The sequence below is a fragment of the Pleurodeles waltl genome, chromosome 7 (genome assembly GCF_031143425.1).
Source record: "Pleurodeles waltl isolate 20211129_DDA chromosome 7, aPleWal1.hap1.20221129, whole genome shotgun sequence".
Lineage (NCBI taxonomy): Eukaryota > Metazoa > Chordata > Amphibia > Caudata > Salamandridae > Pleurodeles > Pleurodeles waltl.
The window spans coordinates 18350677-18368114 of record NC_090446.1 but is presented as its reverse complement, the minus strand read 5'-3'; the positions used below and the strand labels follow the sequence as shown (position 1 = coordinate 18368114).

The 17438-nt window shown below is 41.9% G+C and overlaps 1 protein-coding gene across 1 annotated transcript; it reads left to right on the top strand.

Annotated features, from left to right (window-relative positions):
- Nucleotides 1-462: 462 nt before the first annotated feature.
- On the top strand, nucleotides 463-16743 carry LOC138247127 (trypsin-like). The gene is made up of 5 exons (XM_069201868.1): nucleotides 463-517; nucleotides 3878-4037; nucleotides 6563-6816; nucleotides 9214-9350; nucleotides 16346-16743. The coding sequence occupies exons 1-5, from the start codon at nucleotides 478-480 to the stop codon at nucleotides 16493-16495; spliced, it is 741 nt and encodes a 246-aa protein (XP_069057969.1). The 5' UTR covers nucleotides 463-477; the 3' UTR covers nucleotides 16496-16743.
- Nucleotides 16744-17438: the final 695 nt, after the last annotated feature.

Genomic DNA, 17438 nt, shown 5'->3' with positions numbered 1-17438 from the left:
ATAGCTGTAGAACTATTGCACTAACACAAAACATACCACAAAATGCAATTTGTGAATAGGCCGCACAGCCTGTCGATCATGTGCTCATACTTGTAATTACTGTGTGTGATGAGAGTTTATAGAAAAGAACTCTCAAAGCAAAAACGGATTCAAAAACTTTGTGATAAGATAATATGTAAATGTGTCAAAATATTGCAAAACCATAATTTACTTTTGCTGAAACATTTTTTTTAGCCAAGGTTATACTTTATTTTGTCAAAGCTGCATATGAGGCCTAACACTGCAAACCATGTGCAGGGGTGACCTTTAACCTCAACTGGTGTTAGTTTCCATGAAAACATCTTAAATTAGACACCCCAGGTCGACACCCTGGGAAGGGAGCAGCTGTGGAAAACCTTGACAGATGCTGATATGATTGTTGGTTTTCTATAAGTACTTGGTCTGTTTCCAACCCGCACACAACCGGTCCGTGCAAACATGCGCTCTCTGCTGCTCCTCGCTCTTCTTGGCGCTGCCGGTAAGTTCGATACTGAAGTGGACAAATAGTATTTTTATTATGTCTTGCATAGCCTTCAAAGCCCCGAGCTTCTGTTTATTCACATTTCCAGGGAGTTTCCATTGTCACATGTTCTATGTTTACATTATTTTAAGCCATACCAGTTTAAGTTCAGTTCTAATCTGGTGTCAGAACTTCGATAGTGCATTCTGAGGGAGGGTAACTGATTTACTGTCAGTATGGAGGGCCCGGGTGTAAGGTATGCTCGCCACTGATGCCCACTTTTTTTGAAAAGTTTGAAAAGAAACAATAAAAGCCTGATTTATGAATCTTAGCCATTTTCGCAAACTGAAGAAACAGTTTTATACAATCGAGATTAAGCACTCATTATTTTGAAAAAATGTCGACCTTGTTTTGAAACAGGTTCATATTCATGTAAAGGACTTTGTGCTTGTCGAATACTGGATTAAGCGCTTCGGGGCATCTTTCTATAATGTAAGGCTATTGTCAGAAACGTGTGTTTCATCCCTTTAAGCAGCGGAGCCTGGGTCTTCCTCAAGGACTGAGGTTTATTTAAAGAGACATTACCCACACGGAGGCTCCGGCCCGCAATAGGAGCCCCTTTGCCACAATCTCAGGGTGCAAGTGCAATACACAACTGTTCTGGCTCCATACGAGGCTCAGCTGGCCAGCATGTCCCGGATGAAGTCTCCTTCAGTCCTTCTTCTATTTCTCGTCCCATTGCACTGCCCCTTGCACCAGGGAACATCATGCATTTCATAGCGTGGGGTTTGAATCTGCCTCATACATGACCCTCTTCCAGTTTGCATCCAGCTGGATGCCCACCTCCGTCACCACACCTCTGTATTTCTGAAAGACAATGGGCCTGATTTAAGAAAAGTGACGCTCCCGCCAGTGCAGTGCCACTTTTCTTGCACCCCTTAGCGCCCCCCTGGCGCCACTGTGTGTGCTTATGTGACTATATAGAGGCGCACAGCTGTGGAACAATATCAAATAAAAGGAAGGGCTTGAATGAGGACCCAAAATACTGCCAAAAAACGAGACATTTCCAAGGCTAAGGTTATTACCATTTGAGGGCAGTCCTTTAGGTCCTCATTCAAGCCCTTCCTTTTATTTGATATTGTCCCGCACCTCTACATAGTCACACAACACCTTGGTGGCTTGCAATATCCTTATAAAGCTTGGTTGGGCTTTTCCATCCACCAAAGTCCGACCAGCAGGTTGCTGCTAGTGTGGCCTCCTCCTCATGGCCCCATTAAGAATTTCCCGCTGGGTCAGTGGTCAAAAACTGTGTTTCCACCTGTTGGCCCAGCGGGAAACGGCCTACAGCGTTGTCTCCGGCTCATAATATAGCCAGCGGCAATGCTGTGGTGCATAGGGTGCACTAGCACCCGTTGTGATGTTCACTGTCTGCACAGCAGACAGTGAACATCACGACTGGGCTGGCGGGGGGGCCCCCTGCACCCTGTCTCCACCATGTAATTGCTGGCGGAGAAGGGACTCATAATCCCCAGGCAGCGCTGCCCTGGTGGATTAGGACCATCAGCACCGCCAGACCGACGAAAACTCGTAATCTGGCGGCGCTGGTGGTCCAACCGTGGTGCTACTGCATTGCAGCAGTCCAACCGACACCATGAACCTTGCTTTCTTAAGACCGCCAGGGTCGTTATTGACCCCTTTGGTGTCTAATGTAGTTCTTAGAGGGCTTGATCCATGGCACACAATGGTGCTAGAACAATTTTTAAACTGGGGGTGCCGCCATCAATGTTACATCACTGAATTAAAAGAGATTCTAAAAACCAATGCATCACCCAAACAAGAAGTGTGGCCACATCCAGTCAGCAGGAGAGTGCTAAGTGGGTATTATGTACCCCATGTTGCATTTAGCTGCACATTGTCACAGATATATCAATAAAGCATGGCGTGGTAGCACACTGTCGTTTACAGAAAGCACATTTTCCATTGAAATGACTGCTGCATTTGCATAGACGTACATTTTTATAGATAAAACTATATGGTACACAAATGATAATGTACGGAAATTGGGTTTCAGTGACCATTTGTCATTTGCTCATCACCCATTAAAATGACTTGATTTGTTTTGGTCCTACTGAAATCTTTGTTTACGTCAGATTGCAGAATTAAAAAATAAACGCTTTAATTATGCTTTCCTAACTTTATTTATTTTGGAATATTTGTACTGTTCACAACAAACTGGCACAGCACAGTGCTGCGCCAAAATCAGCAGTGCTGCGTTGCACCAGTTTTGAAAAGCAGGGATGCGTTGTATTTAATAGAATACGGCACATACCTGTGTTTACCCCTGCACCGGTGCTAAATTAGCTGCTGAGCGCCAATGCAGCTAGCCTTGCGGCATCGTGCAAGGATGGCTGGGTTGTAGGGGAAATTGTTTTTGTGCAGGAATTAACACCTTCCTGTTAAAAAAATCTTCAATGGTGATTTGCTCTTGCTATGTGTGCTGCAGAACGCAGGACACATAGAAAGAGCAAAAAAACTAAGAGAAATGAAAGCATTTCTCCTTGTTGCGCCCTGCTGACACCACCCCTGGGGTGGCGTTAGATTTTGGCCCTGCCTCGGGTTTACGGAAACTCGTAAATCTGGGGTAGCATCAGAATGTAATGGGAGTTGCTGTAGCACGCTCACAGCAACATCCATTGCATGCCCCTTCCATCCAAAGTGCTGCGTGTGAAGGGACCGTATTTACAAAGGGGTGTTAAGCCACAAAAAGTGGCTTGATGCCACCTTGTAAATATGGCACAGGGCATAGTGCCACCAAAGTGTCACTAAAATTGACCCTCCAGTGGCGCTAGGGGCTTGTCCATATGACCCTAATTTCTATAATAAAAGAATATACAGCAATTTCTCAAAACTCTGGACTGACATTTGACCTCTGTCTTTGAATGCACAACAAACATGACAAGATAAACATAGAATTTAAAGTCACCTGTAAAGAACATTCACCTTGGAACTCCAGCACAGTTATGTTCAGGGTGGTGCAGCACCTCCTCACCCCCACACCCTTACTTACAGCGTCTATAGTGACGCATCGTCAGGATAGCCCCTGACTTTATATAATCGTGTTATGTCCATTCATTTCATTTAAATGTGTTTGCATTGCACCCTTCTGCTTGCTAGACTGCCAGGCACAGAAAAATGACTAAAAAATACTTCTCATCTTATAGTTTTTAGGATCAGAAATGGCTTCATTGGCAAAGAGGGAATATTGCTTAGAGAGACAGAAAGGACTGTGGTGATATGCAGTGCTTACTATGAGGCATCAATAATTATTCACTCCATTGCATTCTGGGGTATTTATTTATTTTTATTTTTTGTTTTCAGTTGCTTTCCCTCTAGAAGATGATGACAAAATTGTTGGGGGATACACTTGCGATCCACACTCCGTCCCCTACCAGGCATCGCTGAATTCTGGCTACCATTTTTGTGGCGGGTCCGTCATTAACAGTGAGTGGGTGGTCTCGGCTGCGCACTGCTATGAATCGTAAGTTGCCATCAGAGTTTTATATTTTTCCTGTATAGTCCAATTTCACAAAAGCCGTGCCTGAAGGTAGCCACAAAACTACAAACACAATACCAGATTCTGATTCAGAGAATTAGGGTGTGTGGACCTCTAACCTAGGAGATAAAAAGAACCGCTCTGGATTATTTACAAATATGTTAGATTTTGGAACCCTAAATTTAGCATTTAAAGAAAGACTGTGGGTCTTACCAGACTGGGAAGACAGAATGTTACTTAGCACCATCAATTCATACTTTCAAGAGTATCCTCATTGCTTACGAAGGAGGGATAATGGGAACCCATCAAACTATTTTAAATTCAAAAACATCCATTGATACTGATTATATTTGTGTTGCTGAAAAAAAGTTGGAGGGAAAGAATGGGCATCATTTGAGTTTTGGCGGATGAAATAAAGGCAGACAGAGTGGCGGAGAATGTAGGGCACCCTGCCTTTACTTTGTCAATCAAATTGAGGGAGGTCCACTTGCCCCATGGACATCTCTGTACGTAGGTAAGATCTGCCACGACTGTGGTTCCTGTCTGTCTTGGAAAAGTTTGACAGATGGTGTTGTCAAACACAACAGCAGGCCTTTACACCTTTCTGAAGTTTTACATATAACAAAAACCTCCCAAAGCAGGTCTATGCTTTTGATAAATGCAAAACTAGAGCACCTACACCATAGGAGTTAATTCCCCATGGTGTGGCAATCATTTGTAAATTTGTACTGCCAATCAGATTGACAGCATCGAAACAGTATTCCAATCATCCGCTCTAAATTGAGTGGACTTTGGGTGTCTTACCTCTAGCAGCTCGTACTCTGTTGGGCTGTAGGAGTATGTAGGTGGCAGAGCCAAAATAGAATACAAAGCCAGAGTAGGCTCCATCTTCAAATGAGTGTGGGTTTGACCAGCCCTAAACTGGTGGATGGACCGAGAGTTTGGTGGTGAGGATGTTCCCTGCCAAACTCTAAATCAGGGCCTTATTGCCTTACAGGACCGGCCTGGCACTGGGTTGCAGTACCCAAGGTTATGGCCTTCGAAGCCCATGGAATCATGCGAGTTGAATGACATTGAGGAGGGAAGGCTCCTTCTTTGAGGACTGCCTTGCCAGGCTGAAGAAGAAAGTTCTCTGGGTATGAAAGTCAATAGTGTGAATGGTCCACTGTGCCACCCTCACTACCCTCTTGTGTTTTGTCCTGTTGGATATTGGCCCCAGCCAACACTGGCATCAGAAAAGGAGAAGATGTACACCCTAGAATGTGTCAAGAAGCTCTCTGTTTATGTACCTCAAGGGCCGCAGATGAAGATGGAGGTTAAGAGGGAGGAAGGAAAGACATGCAAGGGCTCTGACAATAGTAACATTTCCTCAGAGAAAGAGAAAGGATGTGCTGTGGAGCTCTACATTCACCCACCTACCACAAAACAGCCTCCACAATGAAGTTCACCTCCACAACCGCGAAAGCAGGCTCTGAAATACCGGGGAATAGTTTGTTTTTACTTTAAAATCTGCAACGCATCTGTTAACTGGGAGGCTACACAGGGCTATTTAAAATGAATAAGGTGTTGGATTCCAGAAACAATCATATTACTTGCTGTGGCAGTGGAAAACATCATATAATTCAAAAAATGGCTTTCAGTTTTGGCGGAAGAGGTCCAGAAAATCAGTCAACCCTTTTGGGATATACAGGTAAAGTTGCAAAATATGGTAAATATCTCTGATGATGTTGTGGGGATAAACTAAAGAGATTGTGCATATTGGTCCATCCTGCATGGAAGGTCACTAGAATTAAGTTTGTCTATACTACTAGGGGTAACAAAGGGAAATTTGCATTAAGTTAATAGTTCAGATCTAATGGCAAACCCTTGTGTGTTTTATCCAGTCCTCTTGCTCCAGGTCAGGCTATCTCCAGTGCTTTATGTAGAGCTTCCAGGGACCAGTCCCTATTGTGTGAGCATATAATTATTCTATTCACCATTGATCCATCCATGAGCCATAGATTATGTACAGAATTCCTAGAGACACCTTCAGCTGGAGTTGCATATTAATATGGAGGTAATACCCTTGGGCAAGAAAACTTTACTTTTCAGCTTTACCTCCAGATATATTCAAAGCAAACAAATGGAGGCTTGTGTGCTTTGACAATGATTCCATATTTTTTAGAAGTATTTAGAAGTAGTTTTGTGCTAGCGAAATGCAATCATGGGTTTCCGCGCTCTGATGCAGAAACACCAGATGAATAATGTAGCATTACTGCATTATGATAAATCTGGTTAAGGGCTCAAAAGAATTGAGTGGTAATTGTGTACTGCATATTTTTGCGATGAAAGCCCTAAAATGGTCAGTCAGATCTCAAATTCAGACAAGGAGAATTAGCCAAACTGAGAACTTGGTAGACATGGACTAATTCTTCCTATTGTGGATAGATCAGTACTTTAAAAGCAATCACTGCCAGTGTATAAGGAGAAATGTAATCTGAGTTACAGAAAACTATCCTGTTCCTCTACAGGCGAATCCAGGTCAGACTCGGTGAACATAACATCAAAGTTATCGAAGGCAATGAAATGTTTATCAATTCTGCCAAAGTGATCAGGCACCCAAAATACAACTCCAGGCTGTTGGATAACGACATCATGCTGATCAAGCTGTCTTCACCCGCAACCTTCAGTTCACGCATCCAGGCCGTCGACCTGCCCACCAGCTGCGCTCCAGCCGGAACCGAATGTCTGATCTCAGGATGGGGCAACACTCTCAGCAGTGGCAGTGAGTAAAAGTGTAGCAGGCTAGACACATATCTCAACATCTTTGTAGCTAATGTGTCTTTTAGAAAACCTTATCTTATTATTTTCTGGTTTTAGATGTTTCATTTATTTAAAATGTTTATATTCAATGACCTAGGAGCTGAGGCAATGGGGCACTTTACAAAATCCAACAGTAAAATAAGTAACAGCAGCATTACAAGAGAGCATCATCACCCGGATGCCAGTCATTGACATTGTAAGGTGGAAAAAATGTTGCATGTCTATGGTGGCGCTGGGTGCAGGTTAATTGTGTAGATGTTTGTCTCCAATTTAACAATGGTGTTGTAATGGCATATGGACTCAATCTTCAAAGTAGTCTTCCTACTGGTGCAACACAGACTATTTTCTTTTTGATTAACCTATCATTAAGGACCATATTGAGTTTCCTAGGCACATATGATGCTTGATTCTATGTATCTGAAGGGATTTTGTTATTGTGTAGGGGAAGAGAAATTACTCATTCCTCACTACTGTTTATATAGGAATTGATAATATTTTCTAGATAGGGGTTATTCAAAATTTTGGATGGTGTATCCTGGAAACTTTTGTACAATTCACATTTTAATAATAATCTTCATTAGTATAGTTACGCCTATCTGGAAAAAATATGATAAAAATGTGTCAAAAAGGTGGAACAATGCTCCTTTAATTCAAAAAATTTAAAACAATTTGAAAATGATTCTGTTGAAAAGACCTCATTAGAGTGGGTGATAAAGGGAAACATTTCCACAAATGCCCTACCTCAGTACAAATATTGGAGAAGTGCTTTGTTTTCATTGGTCTGGATTCTGACATGATAAATCTAGTCTCAGTGAGCAGCTCAGAACTTTCTTGAGACCAAAGTATATAGGAAAGGCAATGTGTGGTTGATTCCTGAAATATGACACGCCTTTGATGAATATTAAGAACAACTGTATGCAACCCAGTTGTTAGTGTGCTGCAATTGCTATGCTACAATATCTGGCGCAAACTACAAAGGCATTGGTAGGACAACATGACAGGGAACCGCTATGGTAGCTCTTATAAGTGGCTGGAATGAGAGGAGTCATCATTTACACACTTCCCAAGCAAAACTCCTCATCTATGTTGAGGAGAAACCAACAAGCACAAATCTATTAGCTTTGCTACTAGCAAAAAGGATGGTAGTAGTGAAATGCAACCACTAGTGGTGTAAATGTGGTGGCTTGCATACTTGGAATATTGTACACAGCCTGATGAATTAATTGGCGAGAGATAAGCAAATGGTTTGCAGTGGAAAGAGTTTGATACAGCCTCACGGTGGCATGCAGGGCTGTTGTCATAAAAATATAGACAGCTTAGGAGGTCAAACTGGTGACACAAAGGTGCTTGGGATATAGAGTGGGAGTGCTCTCACATAACTACACTGCAAAATAATTAGACATAAGATAGAAAGTGTATTGCCTGTCAATATACACCTGATATTCACTTTTAGAATGTACGTAAAGTTGTGAGCCAATAAAATGACAACACCATTTTGTCTGTATAAAATGATGCTGCCGGAATGTACTTCCATTTGAAATATACATAAAGTTCAAAGGACATTTTGTTGACTGACCCACGTGGCAACAAGCTGGCACTGCAGTTTCATCAAAAACACAACTCTAAATGTTGTGGGTGTATTGCTCCATGCCAGGTGATGTTGAGGCCGCACTGCTCCCACGGTTTGTCTGCCACCCAGCAAAGCTCCACCCAAAAGCTATTTGTGTGTGGCATAATTTCTTGACTATTGCTACAGCTCAGGTATCTTGCATGATCACGTTGGAGGTCCTAAAACGACTGCAAATTACCAGGGAATAGCTATGTCCCTGGGTTATTCTTTTGAGCCACTGTGTTTTTAACAATTACTCTCATAGTCTAGTTAATAATTTTCTGACATTAATAAACTTAGTTTATTTTTCACTTGCCCTGGCCTACACCATTGATTCAAGTCTTATGTCTGTTATTGACTGTACCGTCATAGTTACCTCCTCAATATTGTCAATTTCTGTAAACAGATTATGGACCCCTCAAACATTTAGGCATTTGTATATTGCATAAATATATATGTTCATTGTGTCTAACTTGGGTTTCTGGTTATGTTCTTCTTTTTAGTTAAACAAGTGTTGTATTTCCCATTCTAACTTTTTTGTGTCAAGGTCCTACATATGAGTGGAGCAATTTGGAGTCAGATACTCTTCACTTTCTGTTGCATATTCTGATTATCAAAATTGTTTATCAATCGGATAAGGATATTACTTTTGCTTTTGTGCTCAGATATTTAACAATACAAATTTAAAAAATACATTTTAGAATCTTATTTGACTATGGGTGTGTTCCACATCATAATCTTGTCCTACAGGTAAATATCCAGATCTCCTTCAGTGTTTGAATGCCCCGATACTGACAGATAAAGAATGCGAAAATGCCTACCCTTTCCAGATCACAGAAAACATGATCTGCGCTGGATTCTTGGAAGGAGGCAAGGATTCCTGCCAGGTAATCAATTGATTTGTCTTCATGGACTGCAGGAATGTACAGATTGGAAATCTTTACAAAGATGAGTTTGAACACCCAATATGAACATCTGAAACCTTAAAAATAAGAGAATATATACCTAAGCAAATAGCATAGATGATATTAATGAAGAAAAGTACTAGTTGACTTTTACCTGAGCCACTGGGTTAAAGGGGTGAAAATAAGGACTGTCTCTCCTTTCCTGACTTTAAAATACAAACGTAAACCAAGGGCGTTGAACAGTACTTCTCAATGTCTATGACATCAGAAATGGGTCAAATACTGATACTAGAAATGTTTGGCACATGCTAACAGACCAAGTCAGAAAGTACTTTATTAACAGGAACCAAAGTGTGTTTTAAAAGAAAAAAATTAAAACAACCCTGAAAATCTTCTTCAGGACGAATTAACACATTTTCTGAAAATTGGATACAATGCATTTAAACTTTAAGTCTCCAGTAATTAAATGGTGTCAGCTACCATGTTGTATAAGAAACCTTTGTGCATCTAGATGAAAATGGCATCACTTGCTTCAGACTCAGCACTATGAATATTTTAGCATTAACACGTGCATTTATTACAAGGTTCCCATGAGAGAGAACCACGCCATGTTAGGCTTTGGAGTAGTGTGCTGTATCAATGTGACTGCTTAGGACATTTCATTGTTTTATTGAACATTAGGAATAGCATGCAAGACAATCAATTTAACATGGCTAAAGCCGTATAGTAACCATCACAGAAGACATTGCACATTCTGACGGTGGTCGTGATCTTTGCAAGGACCTGACTTTTAAGCTGTAAGATGTCAAGGAGTATGCGGACCATCGTGTTTCTCAAAATGTATTGCGTTCTATAATTAAGCTATAAAACAGCTGAGGAACAATTGATCAAAGAACCTCACCTTTAGAAATGTAAGCACATAGCTAGTTGTGTGTGTGTATGTCACCGTAAAAGGCATTCATGTATACATCCACTTTCAGCAATATGATATGTAAGAGTCATAGATAATCAGTAGTATTTCATATTCGCAGTTACCAAAAGCTGCCAAGATTCTCAGACAGACAGAGGATAGGACTGCAGGCATGCAGCTACAGACCAGAAGAAAAGGCCAAGATACTTCTCTTTCATTCCTGCATGATTGCAACTTAGCTGAGAAGGTCTGACAGTAGCATTTATGGACTGGGAGAACATTAGAATACCACAGGATATATCTATATTTTTGTGGCAGAGCCACGAGGAGGGGGGTAATGGATCACATCTGAACACTTTCTGTGCCAGGCAGCCACAAAGATCAATTAATTAATTTAGCCAGCATGGAGACCATCATACTTCTACAGTAGCTTCAAAATATGTCTCTGTTTCACTTACATGCTACATTAGTAACCTAAATAAAATGATAATTTGTACCAGGGTATCTTGACAGAATTTTGTGTGACATAAGTCCTGGGTTGTAAACATTATTTACAAAAATATTGCCCACTGCAGTTAGTAGGACATTTACACTCAGTGGGTGGGAATGTCAAAAAATAGGTCTATACCCGATATTCTGATAGAGTGTCAATTAAACCAGGAAGGGAGCAGAACTGAGCAGATAATGCCCACACCAAACATCATCAGCATTGAAGATTCCTGCAGAACACTTAGGCTCAACTTGCTTCAGTAGGTGACCAGTGAGTAGGCATACCTTTAAAGTGACTTGTACGTTTATGCAGGTGGCCCTCGTGCTCCCTCTTCACAGTGAACGTTAGAGGCAGTAAATATGACATTGTGTGGCATGTCTCATCATAGGTATAACAGAGATGTATGACAATATATTGAATGTAGCCCATTTTCAGAACATACAGGTATTAAAATCTAACCTTCAAAAATGAAAATCAAAGATCTCTCACAGACAGAATACTACTGCAAACAAATATCCTCTTTTACGGAATATGATACAGAGTTCTCTGGACATTTCCAACCGGTGTCATTTGCAGGTGAGAGCAAGGAATGGCCATGAAGTCTATTCATATCTGGGACTTGGTTATCAATGGAGTGGCATGAGAAGAACCTAAATGAATTGAAATAGCCAAGACCCTAACAGTTTAATGTTCACCTTGGCCAGAATCACCCTCTGAGGAAGCTATCTATCTAAACTTGATACATTGTAGAAAACATTTGCAACACAGGTATCCAAAATAAGGTAATTTTAAAAGATGCAGGAATTGAAAAGTGTTTCAGGATGGAGACAAAAAGGAAACATTCAGGAGAAAAAAGATTATGACTTGGAGGAAATTCATTATTAGCCTTTTACAATAATACCTATTTAGAGGATCCTTGGCATCAATATCATCTAGCCCAGAGGTTCTGTAGCACATGGAAATATGAAACAAATATCTTAAGCACTGGTCCAGTAGAAGTCCGTATGCCTCCTGCCCAGGCCATTTGGGAAGATCACAGATCATCGTGGTGAGAGAATGAAGTGCAGGTCATATTGTTGCAATGAACGTCAAGCACCATGACCTACATACTAAAGAAACCTACGGCTGACCCGAGCGACCTGAAAAACTTCCACCCCATCTCTCTCCTGCCTTTCCCAGCCAAGGTAATAGAGAAGACCGTCAACAAACAGCTGACCTCCTTCCTGGAAGACAACAACCTGCTCGACCCCTCACAAACCGGATTCCGAACCAATCACAGCGCGGAAACCGCCCTCATCTCAGTCACAGACGACATCAGAACCCTGATGGACAACAGTGAAACAGTCGCCCTCATTCTCCTCGACCTCTCGGCTGCCTTCGACACCGTCTGTCACCGCACCCTAATCACCCGCCTCCGCTCCACCGGGATCCAAGGCCAGGCCCTGGACTGGATCACCTCCTTCCTTTCAAACCGTTCCCAAAGAGTTTACCTCCCTCCGTTTCGCTCAGAACCCACCGAGATCATCTGCAGCGTACCTCAAGGCTCATCTCTCAGCCCGACACTCTTCAATGTCTACATGAGCCCCCTCGCCAACATCGTACGCAAGCACGACATCATCATCACCTCCTACGCCGACGACACCCAACTTATACTCTCCCTCACCAAGGACCCCGCCAGCGCCAAGACCAACCTACAAGAGGGTATGAAGGACGTCGCAGATTGGATGAGGCTCAGCCGCCTAAAGCTGAACTCTGAAAAAACGGAAGTCCTCATCCTCGGCAACACCCCGTCCGCCTGGGACCACTCCTGGTGGCCCACGGCCCTCGGCACCGCCCCGACCCCCACAGACCACGCCCGCAACCTCGGCTTCATCTTGGACCCTCTTCTCACCATGACCAAGCAAGTCAACGCCGTGTCCTCCGCCTGCTTCCTCACCCTCCGCATGCTCCGCAAGATCTTCCGCTGGATCCCCGCCGACACTAGAAAAACCGTGACCCACGCCCTCGTCACGAGCCGCCTGGACTACGGCAACACCCTCTATGCTGGGACCACAGCCAAACTCCAAAATCGCCTGCAACGCATTCAAAACGCCTCGGCCCGCCTCATCCTCGACGTACCCCGCAACAGCCACATCTCCGCACACCTGAGACACCTGCATTGGATCACCTTTCGACTTCTCACCCACGCACACAAAGCCCTCCACAACAAGGGACCGGAATACCTCAACCGACGCCTCAGCTTCTACGTCCCCACCCGCCTCCTCCGTTCCTCTGGCCTTGCGCTCGCTGCCGTCCCTCGCATCCGCCGCTCCACGGCAGGTGGGAGATCTTTCTCCTTCCTGGTGGCCAAGACCTGGAACTCCCTCCCCACCAGCCTCAGGACCACCCAGGACCACTCCGCTTTCCGGAGACTCCTAAAAACCTGGCTTTTCGAGCAGCAGTAACCCCCCCTTTCCCCTAGCGCCTTGAGACCCGCACGGGTGAGTAGCGCGCTTTATAAATGTTAATGATTTGATTTGATATGAGCCCGATCAAAACAAGATCAGAGACTTTGGAGACAACTCTCAGGAACTACCAAAATAAATTGGTAGGGAGTTGAAGGCGAGACAGGTGGGAACTTAGGGAAGAGCCAGGGAGAGATTAATGGGAAGGCATAAGCGGATTCTGTGGTACCTACAAGGGAGTTATTTGCGGGGATGCCCATAGGAAATCAGCTATGATGTCCAGTCAACCTTACAGAAACAAAGAAGTACCCTCTTTGAATTGATGTCTTTGCACGCTTTACAACTCGAAAGTCCCTAAGAAACGTTATTTGTGCTGGTTACATTACCATTTGTAGTCCACTTTGCAGAACATGCAAGATTTTTAAATTTACGTTTTAGTCCAATATCAGACATTCACATTGGTATTGAAGGCCATATGGGGAGTGGTTTTATTTATAAAGTGGGTTTTTTTTTAGACAAAAAAGAGACAGTTTTTTAAGACCACTGATATGTTTACAGAATGTTACGTTTATATAATGTCATCAATTGACACAATGCTTTTGCCACCCCCTCAGGAAACATATGTGTTTTCTATTTTTTAAATAAATTTGAAACAGAATTGAAAGTAAAGCGAGCCATTTTATGCTAAACTAAAAATTGAGCATCATAATTCAATCTTCTGCTGACACAGAAAGTTAAACTATTTAGGGCCTGATTTAGAGTTTGCCAGATGAATTACACTGTCACAAGCATGATGGATATGCTGTACACCGTATTACAATTGCCATTGGATATCATGCATTTGTAATATGGCCACAAGATACCCGTCATGTATGTGAAGGAGTAACCCATCCTCCGAACTCTAAACCAGGCCCTTAGTATTCCAGATTCTTTTCAATGTGATCCAAGGCCAATGATCTGGCCCTGCCTACTCAACACCAGCCTGTAAGCAATACGCGTAGTCCGGATGTCAGTTTCTTAAGGTACATTTCTCATGCCTGACGTTGTGGAAACCACCTTACTGTTCCATCTTTTAGTAATTAAAGTGTGCAACACCAAAGGTAAGTCGAAATTCCTAAATGTTTAGGTCCCCACTGGGGCAATCTCTCTCCATAAAATGGCACTTATGTTTTTAAATGATATGATGATAGCAAACAGTGAATATGCAGGGGAAACACATTATATTCAATCTTGGAACAATCAAAAGTTAACACCTTGTGGGATGTAGGAACACACTCAGGATCGAGCTATAATGTCTTCAAATAAAAAATGTTGGGAAATCCTGAAATGCCCCACCCCCATCTTCCTCCTCCTGCCTCGTCAAACTTTGCCATTCCATCTAATGCAGATGATCATGAGATCGATTTTTGGAAAAGAATTACAGCAAAATTGTAGAAAATGTGGCTAAAATTTAATTTCCCAGCAGACTTAATTGTGCTTCCCTTGTCAAATTTCAGCTGCTCCTCTTATCAGGAAGAGGTTCATAGTTTGATGTGTAGTTTTGCTGTTGGTTTCGAGTGGCGACTATCCCCTGGTAGTGATTTGGTGTTTGATTTAAAATTCATGGTAATCCATACTAAAGGGTCAGATTTGTTTTAAACGTAAATATCAATACGTTTTGTCTTAGGAATCATTGTGCTCCACCTGGACACTTTTGAGAACGTAAGAATGAAACCAATGTTGAAGTAAAATTCTCTTCCATTGTCTATAGAAACACCCACATCTAGCCTGCTTTAATACTGCAAGTTGGCAATAGACCTTTTAAATCTAGTCTTATTTCTTATAATATTGGGCACAAATCTTACATTCAATGAGAACCTTCACGTAATTCAACAACCAGGTGGCTGTGTAGTGTCCCTTCCAAAAAATGGCTGTAGAATCCCTTAGAATATGGTCAAATGTTGACCTGAAATAAATTCTATTAAAATGTAACAAGACATTCATCATTAGAAGGACAGGGTTTCTTTCCATTGGTGATCTTCCTAGCCCAGCCCAACTCAGCCCTAATTTAATTCAGTTTTAGTTTACTGGACATGTGCTATGTAGCCTAAATTGTGGTACTAGCTCTGGAGATCCTCTCTAATTTATTTTCCCCTAAGAGACTCATAAATGAGACTTTTAAATGTTCTGCAAAGAAACTCCCAGGCACCAAACTCACAGCTCATTGAACAGAACAGCAGCATCCAACAAGATTCCCACAGGAACACAATATCAGGAGCATATAACCGCTGGATGACCAGACGTCAGCCTGCTTTGAACCCCTCATAAATGCATACAGTGGCACCCCTACACAACTGACAATGCAAGAAGACTACACTAAACGCAGACTGTCCACTATGCAAATTCCAACAATATTACATATTGTCATGTTCACCCTTTGATGAAATAGCAGTATAATTTCCAAGAGACCATATCAAAGCAGTGTACAGTCAAAAGGTTTGCTTTCTTGTTCTCCCACACACTTTGCTGGTCTGCCAGCTTGACACACTGAAAGTGTTTGGATATGACAATGAAATGAATGATTGTTGGGCTATACCGATGATATGAATGATTGTTGGGATATGACAAACGATATGAATGATTGCTGGGATATCACAATGATATGAATATTTGTTGGGTTATCCCGATGATATGAATGATTGTTGGGGTATCCCAATGATATATATGATTGTTGGGATATCACAATGATATGAATGATTGTTGGGATTTCACAATGATATGTATGAATAATTGCAGGGATATTCCAATGATATGAATGATTGTTGGGATATCCCAGTGATATGAATGATTGTTGGGATATCACAATGATATGAATGATTGTTGGGCTATCCCTATGATATGAATGTTTGTTGGGGTATCCCAATGATATGAATGATTGTTGGGATATCCCAATGATATGAATGATTGTTGGGATATTCCAGTGATATGAATGATTGTTGGGCTATGACAATGATATGAATGATTGTTAGGCTATCCCTATGACATGAATGATTGTTGGGTTCTCCCAATGATATGAGTGATTGTTGGGATATCACAATGATATGAATGATTGCTGGGAGATCACAATGATATGAACGATTTCTCTTTTCCGTAGGGTGATTCCGGCGGCCCGGTGGTCTGCAATGGCGAGCTCCAGGGTGTCGTCTCTTGGGGGAGAGGATGCGCTCAGAAAAAGTACCCAGGTGTCTACACCAAGGTCTGCAACTACGTATCCTGGATAGAAGACACCATTGCTTCTAACTAAAGCATGCTTGCTCGGTGTTCCTTCAAATGTGATTAGTGTATATATTGCTGATGATGTAGAAAAATAAAATGAATAAAGTAAGTGTTGTGTTGCAGAACATGTACTTTCAGTCTTTTAGGATGTCTTATACCAGACGTAATAGAATGTCCAGTTTCATACACACATTGTGGCATTTGATCGCTTCCAAAGTGTTGAATTTCCTCAGGAAATTATGAGAATAATGTCTAATTTCTCAGGAAATTATGAGAATAATGTCTAATTGGATGAAAAATTCTGATTCAGGCCCCACATGTGGGACCTATAGGATGTTTTTTGCTATTATAAGAAAACAGTGCCGTGCAGAAGAGGGAAAATTTGAACAAACTCTCTAGGAACCCCCTCTGAAATTCAGTTTCTTTCACAAGAAGGATTTAAATTTCGTGAAATAATCATAGAAATTTCAGAAACTTTCTGAAATGTTCCATGCAGAGTAACTATTTGCACAAGCTCTTAAAATATGAGAGTGTTTTTCTTTTTCAGATTTATTTCAGGCAGCGGAATACTGCATTACATATATTTTACAACAGCAACATCCGAAGGCCCTAATTTAAAAATTGAATTCTACACGTGTGTCTTCACAGTGAAAAAGTGCAAAAGTGTAAAATGTCCTCCTTTGCAAGCAACCCTCTGAGTCTACCAAACTTGGTGCTCGTGGGCATTCTAGGGCGGGGGGTGAGGAATGCAGAACATTCCTCCTTCAACGAGGGGAACTAAGACCGTTTAATTTTCCCGCTTCTCTTTGTGGAACATCCCAACACTTTTTACAGGATAAATTGGAATAATAAGCAGTGTGGTCCTTGTTTGAGCCCTAAAAATAAAAAATGTCCTTTGACCAATATATTTTTATGTAAGTATTTTAATTCCCCCAGCAAGTTTGACTCATAGGAGTGTTTTTTGCAGTTAT